This window comes from Halichoeres trimaculatus, unplaced genomic scaffold (assembly GCF_033239565.1).
Source record: "Halichoeres trimaculatus isolate MK-OKI-2021-1 unplaced genomic scaffold, fHalTri1.1 fHalTri1_scaffold_4, whole genome shotgun sequence".
In the NCBI taxonomy this organism is placed as follows: Eukaryota; Metazoa; Chordata; class Actinopteri; order Labriformes; family Labridae; genus Halichoeres; species Halichoeres trimaculatus.
The window spans coordinates 26,275,556-26,287,674 of NW_027437182.1; the positions used below are offsets into that span (position 1 = coordinate 26,275,556).

Genomic DNA, 12,119 nt, shown 5'->3' on the forward strand with positions numbered 1-12,119 from the left:
ATGCCATATCCACTTCGAGACACTAGATGGCCTACTTGAGTCAATGACATATTACAAAACTGTACATCAACGTCACATGATGCACAATTTCTACTTATTTCTTTACATTAATGCCGGGAGATATCCAGATCCAGTGACCAATTACATATTTATTCTCTTGAAAAAGAAGGAATTATGGGAATCGACAAAAAAATGGAATCGATAAGCAGAAACGATAAGGTCATTGACATCGATAAAATCTTATCAATGCCCATCCATAATACTTGGAGTGTGAACTTAAAAGCTACCACAGCTTGTTCATTATACTTAAAGTCTTTTTAGAGCCATATATAACAAAATGTGATACTGTGTTAGAACCCCTCGAGAACTACAATAAGGAACCAGATATGCTACAAACAGGAACCCTCTATTTCTTGCTATTGCTATAATGCATCAAATAAGGTATGATAAAGGTATGCTGAACTTTATTTTGTTTTGATACCCCAAATTATCCACTCCATAGTAGGAGTTCAGTATTACACTGACATTGTCTGACTTTTGCTGCAGGGCTTTTTGCATTGAAATGCATTAGGTAGCTGCAGCGTTGTTTTTCTTACCTTCATGTTGCAGTTTTGATCACCATGATGAAGGTCAAGCTGAATGAATATCACACCAACACAGAATGTTAAGGTTCTTTGGATATGCTGTGGGTGGAATACCAACCCTCATGCACATAACATTTAATACATGTTCATACATATTCATGATTTACGAGTGTTTTTATCTACTTTGCTTCTCTCTCCCACACATACATGAACACAATTAAAGGGTAGAAATCTCCACTCACACATCCGTCATGCTGTCATGTTATATGTGCCTCCAGCTTTGTCTATCCCCTCCCCTTCTTGTCTTCCTCCACTCTTCCTCTCCTCCACTTCACCTCCTGGATATGTCCTGTTCTGCTTGGGGGCCGGTTGTGTCAGATGTGACACATCCACCACCTCATAATTGGTTTTATAATTAAATGTTTCTGCCTGGTTGATCACAGAGGACATAGTATTCTCCCTAATTATGCTGGAAATTCAATATCCAATTTCTTTAGCCTTTTTTTCCCCATCTTGACCAAACAATTGTCCATGAATGCAACAGTTGGCCTTGCTGTCACTCACCCTGCATATTCCTGCCATATTTTCTTTGTCCACTGCTCCCCTCTTGCTCTGTGTCTCCTCTGTATTTACCCTTCTCATCTTCTTCTGTCATTCTGTTCCCCTCTTCCTTTCTCCTCATACAAAAACAAAAGAGAGCAGGAGATAAGAGGCGGAGACGTTCCCCTGAGGTGGCTCTGTGCCAACACATCCGCCCATGGCAGTGTGGTATGAACATGCAAACAAAGGCAATTCCATATAGAGCGCTTTTAAAGAGCGGCCAGGCATCGTTATAAGCAGCACTTAGCGAGATTGTTTGATCAATATTGCGTTGATCGTGCTCTCAGAGGAGCTCTGGGTTTTCAATCGTCCAGCCCAAATGCCTTTTCTCGGTTGGATGGGCAGAAGATTCAGTTTCAGAGGCATTTTTTGGCTGCTGAATGAATCAAGTTAAAATACCACATGTGAAGTCACTTTCAGTTTTTGGTGCTTGGCTCCTTTTGGTAATCTCACTCAACACTACAGACCAGTTTATGTGAAGAACCCTGTCCCTCTGTCTCCTGTTACTGTATACTGGTGCCTTTGTTACACATTTTAATTGAAATAGTAGTTTATTTTGGTCTTTAGTGACAATTCCCTCCACAAAATCTCTGACAGAAAAATAAAAATGGACAGATTAAATACAGTAATGGAATTAAATGAATAGGAAAAATCTAAATTACAGACAGAAAAACTGTTGGCCTGTAAGGCAGGTAAGAGCTCTTTCACTTCTTGATTTTAGTCAAACAGCACTAAGAATAATGGAGAAACGATAAAGATTTCATATTGAGTATCTACTTAATATTACTACTCATCTTCCACAGCCACTCCACAAAAAAAACAAAACAGGATTTTTCATTGTATTTGAATTATTTATATTTATACAGTACAGTAGTTCTAGCCATTTAATAATATGAGATACTGGTGTATCTTGTTTGGGTCTGTATTCATTTATTCTCAGTTGGTATTGTTGGTTTATATATTCATTTAGTAATGACATCTGCAGCATATTCTCCTATTTGTACTCACTTACTGTATCACATTTTGAATCCCATTAAAGCCTCTCAATAAAAAGGAATGTAGTCTAGCTTTACCATTGAAGATTTTAATTATTGGGCCTAAATTTTCTAAACATTACATTCTCCTTAAACTTATTTCTTACAGTGTGTTTAAATCAACATGTGACACCTTCCCACTGTTTTCTCAGCAGGTTTTCAGTCAGAGATGTCTGGGGTGACTAAGGTTAAGTGTTGAGGTTAGGTTGGATAGGTGGTGTGTGTTTGTGTGTCTGTATGTGTGCATGTTTCCACCAGGGAGAGCATATCCGCTGACCCCTCGATCTGTAGGTCTTGCTGCAGGTTGGCTCCACCGCTGAGGCTGCCACATGGCTGACTGACCTGGAAAAACTCTTTTTTTTTTTCTCCTGTCCCATTCTTTCTATTTCCCCTTTCTCCTTATGGTTTTTCTCTTTTTTACCTCGTGTTATCTCCCCCTTATCTCGTCTATCTCACTTTTGCTCCTTTTGTCCCTCCCCCTGGTGTCTGGTGTTTGTTTGTGGCCTGTGGTGTGCTCAGTCAAAATTACCATCAAACAGGGATGAAGTGTTGCAGAGGGCTGCAGATTAGCTTTGACATGCTGAGTAAGACCGCAGCACTCAGATCAGCACATTGCTGCTAATTTGGTACCGCTGTTAATTTATCCTCCACCCACATGCACACACACACACGTACACACACACTTTTTTACTGTCATGGAGAGTCACTGTTTTCTGTCAAAAGTGTGCGTCAGGGGTTTTTCTGGAAATGGCGAGCCTGCTGTTAATGAGCGGGGAAGAGGGCTCGCCAAAGCTTAGAGTATGTGTGTATTGTGTATACAGTGTGTGTGTGTGTGTGTGTGTGTGTGTATGGGGTATGTGTGGGAGAGTTTCTGGCTCAATGGCGGCTCTTGGCAGTGCAAACGCTCTCTTCTCCCTGGTCGCGAACATCAGGGGACCAGCCAGGCATGTAATGGAAACTTTGGAGATTTAGAGAAGCAGCTTGCTAAATGCAACCCTCTGATGTAGTGCCTTACATGGCTCCTATTGTGAGATCATTACTAAAGCCGGTCATCATGATAACTTTTGTATTTTACGAGGGTATGAAAAAGGCCTCTTTGGCTCCCAAAGCAGAGAAACGGGAAGAAGATTTTACAACTCGTGAACCTGTTTTGTATTTTGCTTCAACCTAGCATGGGATGGCTAATTGTAGCCTCAGGTAAAACCCATGCTGTTTTAGATTTTTGGCTCAGAAACGATCATTAAAACAAACATTAAGACCATTCGCAGGCCAAATGAAAATGGTTGTTTATCATCTTTAACTAAAGGTTGAGTTACGGACAAAAGATGAAAAGCAGATGCAGAAGGTGGAGCCCCCTCAGCTTTAATGGTGTCTGACTGCTGCAGGTTGTTTTGAGCAGATGTGTTGTAGCAACAGGAGAGCCTCTGACTGCTTGTGTGTGATCACTGGAAATTTATAGGAATGCTTTTGGATCTGCTTTAAGTAAAATGTCTTTGTCAGAATGGAGCATCCAAACGATGATGTATGCACTTGCAGCGTCAACATCTGCCGAGAAGAAATATCCTGTCTGACATCGGCATCAAGACTGAGAGACTGATTGAAAACATGCAGCCTAGTTTACATCAACATACACACGCATATGCACGCTTGTACTAACACACATACATACAGCTCATGCTATCTTTCCACACTCAATCTCATCCTTCTTTGAATTGCTTTTTCATTCACAAATGTGTCCACATTTGCACTCAGACGGGCTACTGTGTAACTCATCTGTGCTGCAGATTAATTTTTCAGAGCCCTCGTAGCTCTGCCACTGTCAGGGAGAGAAACAGGAGGAGGAGGAGGAGAGCGAAGAGAGGAGGAGGAAGAGGAGGAGGGCTGCAGTCGTCTGGGTCTTGGTGAAGGCTTGCCAGCCAGCACAGGTGGCGTTTTGTCTGGATTCTGCCCAGAGAGCAAGGGAGCAGGGAGAGGGGAGAGGAGGCATAGGGGAGAATCAAGATGTACGGCATTGAGATTTATATAAATAGTTTGATACTTTCATTTACTGCTTGATTCTGCTTTAGTTTTTTAATGTGAAAAACCCTAAGCCAGCAAACTGGAATGTGCTTTAAATAAAGACCCAGAAGTGCCAAATTGCTTCATGTTAAAAAAAGAATATGGGTTAATGAAAAGCATGTTTGCAGCAGCGGAAGAATTTTGATGATGTATTTTAAGTCCAAATGAATATCAACACTGTATGGTGGAAATGTAATGCATGATCCAAGCGTTGTTTTTATCTTGTAGTCCTGCAATGTTTCATTTTATGTCTACAAGCTCTGCCAAATGAGTGTATTCGTGCAGAGGTTTGGCTTCCCTCTCTGAGACACTGGCTTGTTATTAAGGGTGCTTCATCAGGCTTTGTGATTACAGCTCTGACCGAGCTGACAGACTGCAGCCCTACCAGCAAACAGCATGCAAATGAATGAATCTCTCTCACACACACACTCACACACACGCACACAAAACCATGCATCTGTGCTGCGACAGACAGATGCACACATAGATATATGTACCAGGCAAACAGCACATGCTGTATGTGTGGGATTGACATGCACATACTCAATACACACACATTTAACATACACACACAAACACTTCCTTAATTTGTCACACAGTTCTGCGGCATGAGAAATTTACACCCCGCACTTGACACACCCCCTGCACTCTGACATACACACTCGTCACGCTCACACATCAAAACACTTCCTTCTTTCCTGTTTTCATTTTTTTTTTCTTCAGAGTTGAAAAACGAGAACCCTGCTGGGAGTGAAGTGGGAAGGTGGAGGGGTAGATGGGTGAAGGGTGGAGCATCTGGAATAACATTCACTCTCCTCTCATATCACTGCATACCCTCTGATCTCTTGCACACACTCACAGAAACACACTTCCACACACACACAGCAACTGTCATTTGACAAACCTGCTATCACCACTGTCGCTTCTGCTCCCCGACTACCTCTCTTTCCGATGACATCAGTGAGAGGGTGGTGGTCGTGAAGTAGACCCTGTGTGTGTGTGAGTGTGTGTGTGAGTGTGTGTGTGTGTGTGTGTGTGTGTGTGTGTGTGTGTGTGTGTGTGTGTGTGTGTGTGTGTGTGTGTGTGTGTGTGTGTTTGAAGACTGAGTGTTGATGTACAGTAGATCAGTGGTGGGCAGCCGCCAGCAACCCCCCTTCCCCAAATTACTAGCGTCCCAGCCAGAACGGCACCAGTGCTGACACACACACACACACACACACACACACACACACACACACACACACACACACACACACACACACACACAGATTCATACTGGTGGTGATAGACTTGGCACTACAAGACAAATTACTTTCTGTTTTTTTTCGGACTTTTAAAGTGAAAGGTTATGGCTAGAATTCACATTCTATACCCGTCTAAACATGAACTCTACAACACACAGATTTTTCATCAGGTGTATTATTTGGTTATTATCGTGTAGCTACATGATTATAAGCAGAGACTGTATTAAAGGGAGGAAGGGAGAAAAACTGCTTTGATGTCACTAATAGGTTGTGATTCCAAGTTTTTAAACCTTGTGGTTTGGCTTTGTCCATCAACATCTTGGTGGTTTTGCTTTCTAAAAGTGACCACATTCAAAGGACAGGCAGGATTTCAAAAGCCTTCATCTTGTCTGTTCTGATTTTCTCTACATTGTTGTGAGAGCACATACAGACAGTTTCCAATGAGACAAGCCCACCAACAGACAACAACAATCTGTATCCTTCTACTGCTTTCAGTACAAATAACAACCCACCCAGAACTTCAGCACATGGGAAATTTTCTGACTTTGAAAAGTTCTGAATAAAAGTCAGTGTGTTGGTCAACACTAGCCCTGACAAAAACAATAAAATGTTTTTTTTCCATTTTATGAGAAGCATACCTTCAGGTCAGCTCATGCTCAAGGTTTTTAAGATCTTGACAGATTTTGAAAATGTGAACGTCAACCCCCCACATGATGTCAAACAAGAGCAGATTTAACAGTTTGATTCTTACAGTGCGTGAAGTGCATCAGTATGACCAGCACAGATTCTTTTCTCCAACTCTCAAAAACAAGAAAATCAAAACAAGAAATCTCACTCAATCACTCATCAAACCCAGCTCTAGAGAAAACAAACATGGCAGGCAATGGTGGTAGAGCTAAATTGTAAATCCATTGCAGTAGCTGTACAAGTCTGTCTCAGTTCTGTTGAGGTGTATTGCTTGGCTACAATATAACATGTTGTTGTTTTGTTTCTGACCTTCATCTACCTTCAAGTTCTATTTACCAACCACACCATGCAAGCAGTTTTTCAGTCAGCTTGATTTCCTGATTGGCTGTATCTTGATTCTACATGACAATCCACACAGTGTGGGCACAGCTTAGAGTCCTTAGAGTTTCCACATACAGAGGAATATTTGATCATAAACACTAGTCATGTTTAGTGTTTAAGCCTTGATTTTTCCAAAAATATATCTTATCACGAGGAAATCTGACAAGATGATCTTTAAAAACATTGAAATATTGTAACAGATAAATTATATTGTTAAAAAGCTGAATCAAAATCACTTGGGCCCGTCCAAAATGTAACCACTGGTCAGTCTTCACTAAAGTAGCCATGAAAAAGGTCTGATTCCAGTGTTAGTAAAATTCAGGACTGGACTGGCAATCGGGAGAGGCGTGACTTTTCCCGGTGGCCTGCCTCCTTATTGGCCTGCCTGGACAGGCCAGCCACAGACTGGCAGGCCAATGAAAAAAAGTTGGTCAGCTTTTTGGCAGACAGGTCAGAGACAGCAGCGCTAGATGCCTTACAGAGTACATGCACACCATCCTGCCTCTCACACAAAGCAAGTGCTCTGAGCTCTGAATAGGAAGGATAGGGACTGGTCAAAGTGACAATTTTTTTTAGAAGATATGATTGGTTAGTGATTGGTTAATTGCTTAATGGCCGCCCCTTCAGGTCGGTTCTTCTCATAAAGGCATCATCAGACGTCCCATAGGACTTCAAAGGCCAAAATATAATATAAAATGATTGGTATATTATTGATTTGCTTGGCTATAATAAAAAAAAAAACTTTGTTTCATTTTGTCAGTTGCAAGTGACACTTTGCTAAGCCACACCGCCTTGGTTACTGTTGCTATGCCTGTCAAGCTTTTCCTTCTAGAATGAGAAATATGGAGTTTTTAGTGTAATCATTGAGTGTTATTCAAATATCTGAACAGATTCTTCAGATAATTTAGAAAGAAGTAGTCAGAAAAGGTCTCCAGTGTGTTTTAGAGAGATACATCACCATAAGTCTATTAAATATCATGTGTTTAATAGACTCACTGTCAGTTTAGTAGTGTTGTAATTGCAATAACATTAATGTAAAAGGCATATTTTTGGAAGGAAAAATAAAAAATTGGGGTGCATTATCTCACATAACACAACCCTTGCGGTGGCGGAAGTGGCCTGACTGGTTGGAAATCTCCTGGCCTGAATTTCTTTCCCAGTCCAACCCTGGTAAAATTCACGTTAGTGGTGATACAGAAAGCTTTAAGAACTGGCTAATATGTTAAAACCATGTGGTAGAAGTTATGAAACCTTCGCTGTGGTACCAGCATTGTATATTAATCCCAACAGTGCAGAACATTCATCTGAGGTTACACGTGTTCAGTCATTTCTACCATAAACACAACGACACACTATACTTTTGAGGAGGAAGGAGATTAACTGTGAAGTCATTTTTTCTCAGTTTCACTACGCCATCATTTATTACATTTTGGCACTGTGGGGCAAGAGCAGCTATTAAGTCTTGTGGCACTTACACGTTTTCTTTTTCCAAAGAATGTAGACGGAAGAATGAAAGTGTGACTCGGGTTGATTCAGTCGTTAAAGCAGAGTTTGATGCAGTTTGACACCTCACGGTGCAAAAATTTGCCTTGAATCTTCTGCTTGTTTTTAAAATCCTGAAGGTGGTTTGGATTAACATCTGTCAGTCAGTGGCAGCCATGTGTGTGTTTGTGTGTCTTTTCATGTGTGTGTGTGAAGAGAGTAGACGCTCTAAGTCTGAAGGCTATGTTCAGACTGTATGGCTATGATTGGCAGTGTTAATGGTGTGATAATTCAACACATCAGGCAACTGAATAAGCTTCATTTCACAGTGCGGTTTGGATAATCAGTCTTTGAAAAATAGACCCAGGTTTTCCGCCTCTCTCTCCGCTGCGGTTTCCACCCTCTCTGCATATTAAGCCTTTTTTATCTCTCTCCCTCTCCCTTTTTTTTGCAGGATGAGTGTCGTAATTTCATGAAGGTGCTGCTGAGCAGAGAAGGCGGCCTGTTTGTGTGTGGGACCAATGCCTTCAATCCGCTTTGTGCCAACTATACTGTAAGTTAAAGCAGTGACTCATTTCACCTGCGTCATAATGTCAGTGTGATGTCATTAATCAACAAATGTCATATCTGTTTGTCCCAAACAAAGGCTGTACAGGAATACGTCTGTATTAACAGTTTGATTAGCGTTGTTAGCTCAACACTCCAGGCAATGTTGACTTCCTCCCCAGGACTTATTTATCCTTGTTGTCTGGCTGCTCCAGCGCCTTGTTCCTCCGAGATATAACAGTTGTTATTTCTCGGCGGGTAAACTTTGTGGTCTGCAGAGCTTGTTATCAATGAGAGTCAGAGACGGATAATCAAGAAGAACACAAAGAGGGAGAAGAGGAAGAGGAGGGTATTCAGAGAGTAAGAGCGCAGACGTGACTTGTTTCCCTGGTTTGATTTCCTTTAAGAAATCAAAATCAATCCCCCTAGTTGGAGACAGAATTAAACAGACACCAGGGTTCAAGCAGAAAGTGTACGTGTGGACTGACCTGACTTTCGCAATTAGACACAGAGTTATATTTCTCCCACTCTCTCCAAAATGTATCTGTCAGAGTTTGAAGGTTTGATTCCAACTCGCTCACACACCTCATCCTGCTCCGATTCCCGACCAATCCCTGCCGCGCTCAATTACAGTAACGATTTCAAACTTGTGAAGGAGAAACTACGCATAAATATTAATCTGCAGCTCGGCTGATTTCACATCATTCCGCTGGAATATTAAACGCGGGATGAAGGTGGTGGAGTTTCAGAGAGCGAGAGGGAAAAAAAAACCTTTCGCTATCAAAGGCTTTTTCAGATAAGTGTTATTTTCAGTCTCTCACATTTCAAACGTAGTGCAACAGTGGAACACGGAGACGTACCTGGACCATTATCTGTCAGCCGCTAATGACACTCTACAACAGCGTGTGACGCACCTGTCTCTGCCTGATAGGCCGTCTGTTTCTCTGGGGACTAGTTAGCGATGCTAGCTTCTGTTTTATTTATAGCCGGGTTTTGATAAAATGACAACTATAAATTATTTCAGCTGGGGATGAGACGATGCCGCTGAAACTGTTTGTGTACGTTACAGAAAGAGGGGAGAAAAGAGACTTTACTATAAACAAGTATGTGTATGAGTAAAAATGGAAACTTGCCACTGACTTTATGTGGATGTATGGACCCCTTAGTGTCTGAACACTTGTGTGTGAGCTTTATTTATGCATGAGATCGTGACTCTTGTGTTGTTGCTGCAGGGCTTAATTGCCACCAGTGAATCATTAGTTTGCACTTACAGTAACACTCCCTAATTGCTGCTCTCTTTGTTGTTTATTTTTATAACGGTGATGTAGATTCATTCATATTGTTTGGAGTTTGCTGATTGATGTGTGTGTCTCTGTGTATACATGTCTTTGTGTTGTAAAAGGGAGACACTCTGGAGATGATAGCAGACCCAGTCAGTGGTATGGCAAGATGCCCTTATGATCCTAAACATGCCAACGTAGCTCTCTTTGCAGGTGAGTCACCTTTTTGTATAGTCTTTCCCTTCTCTTCTGTTTCTTCATCACACACTCCTCTTACTGAACAGACTCACACAGCTCTGGTTCCCAGACATTTTACCATGTAAAAGATAAATCAGTAAGTGGTCGATGGCCTGCCATGCCAGTTGACGATGGTATGCCATCTAATGCGTCACTTATTACGGATGGGTACCAAACTAGGTACTTTCATTATTTAGGTTACGACCGAATTCTGTCAAAAGTAGCGGGTACTGATTCATGTAAAATCAAAAGGTACCATGTTTAGGTACCTGAATGCATCCATGTGACTATGAGGGAGTGGAAGAGTAGGAGATTTTCCATGCTGGACACAAACACAGCATTACAAGTTTATATATTGCAATTGAAAAAATTAGATTTTATTATTAAACAAATTGATTTTTTTTTTACCACATAAACACAAAAAAGTACCAAACATTGGCACCGTGAGTACGGTATCATTTCAAATGAGGCTGAAACTGAGTGATAATAGCAGTAACATTAAAACCTGTGATGCTCCCTCATTAATGTTTGAGTGTGTGAGTTTTAAAGGCCCTAGAGCAGGGATCTCAAACCCGTGCTATGGAGGGTCAAGAGGCTGCAGGTTTTCTTTCCAACCAAAAACTCCACCAGCTGATTTCACTGATTAGTCCCTGCTTTCTCACTTGAAGGTGGGGTAATCAGTGAAATCAGCTGGTGGAGTTTTTGGTTGGAAAGAAAACCTGCAGCCCCTCGTCCCTCCATGGCACGAGTTTGAGATCCCTGCCTTAGAGGAAGGAGAGCTAAAAGGGAACGAAAGTCAAAAATTACATGCAGAATTTCACTTTGTCTCATTTTTTTCAATGGAAATGTTCAGTTTGGCATAAACTATGGAAAAAGTAGACTAATGTTTTCACTTGATCATTAAATAAAGTATTCAATTTAATGTTTCTTCATCCCACAAGTAGGCTGACAAAAATCCATTGCTTTCAACTTTGAAATTGGAGCTGTGTGTGTAAATAATTTTAAAATCTACCAGATAATCTTTAAATAACACTTTGCGTCAGTGTCATTCTACTTTCCTTCCTATTTCTCTTGCTCTGTACTGCACTGATGGCACACGACTGAGGGGACAGGCACAAGTCACTGACCCCAAGTAGCATACACTACTGTTAGCTTTTGACCATTTGATCCCACTGTCTCTCTGTTTTTGGAGGGTGTATCATTGTTTCTACAAGATTTTTTAGTCTTGAATATCTAACAGCCAAGTTAAACAGAAAAGAGCAATTGTGATACTGAGACTTTGTTTTGTCTCCTTAGTTTGTATAATTGTCTAACTGCAATAATCAGATTAGCAGCATTCTGGAGCTGGGACTGCAGGGAGCCATCAAGTGTCTGGAGTAACCCTGTTATCTAATATTAGTGTGGGATGAAAATGTTGTTTTTTTGCTTGCAGAATACTGCAATTATGTTTTTAAATGCTTGGTGATGTCACAGTTAGGATGCAGGACTCTTATTACTAAACAAGTTCAGCTTTTTAGCTCACTGTCATTCTGCTGCTTTGGCAGGCTGTCCAATCGACAATTGTTTCATTGTGTGTGTGTGTGTGTGTGTGTGTGTGTGTGTGTGTGTGTGTGTGTGTGTGTGTGTGTGTGTGTGTGTGTGTGTGTGTGTGTGTGTGTGTGTGTGTGTGTGTGTGTGTGTGTGTGTTTCAGAGGGGAATCTGTTCACAGCCACAGTGACAGACTTCCTGGCCATCGATGCGGTGATCTACCGGAGCCTTGGGGACAGTCCCGCTCTGCGCACCATCAAACACGACTCCAAGTGGTTCAGAGGTACAGACGTGTGAGTGTGTGTGTGTGAGTGTGTGTGTGTTTGTGAAGAGGTATGTTTATGTTTTTCATAAGTGCAGTTTCTCAAGTACATCTTCTCTGCAGCATCTTGTCGACTGTTGATGTTTTTCGTTGGAGCCCGATGTTTTGACTGTGTCAACATCACTTAGCAGCTCGC

The 12,119-nt window shown here is 41.4% G+C and overlaps 1 protein-coding gene across 2 annotated transcripts in view; it reads left to right on the top strand.

The window, feature by feature from the left end:
* The window catches only part of sema6bb (sema domain, transmembrane domain (TM), and cytoplasmic domain, (semaphorin) 6Bb), a 159,621-nt gene that overhangs the window by 87,949 nt on the left and 59,553 nt on the right, over positions 1-12,119 (top strand). For both annotated transcript variants that reach the window (XM_074667894.1, XM_074667893.1), the window contains exons 6-8: positions 8,525-8,623; positions 10,019-10,109; positions 11,825-11,944. In XM_074667894.1, coding sequence (XP_074523995.1) covers positions 8,525-8,623; positions 10,019-10,109; positions 11,825-11,944 — 310 coding nt within the window. The remainder of the gene's footprint in view (positions 1-8,524; positions 8,624-10,018; positions 10,110-11,824; positions 11,945-12,119) is intronic.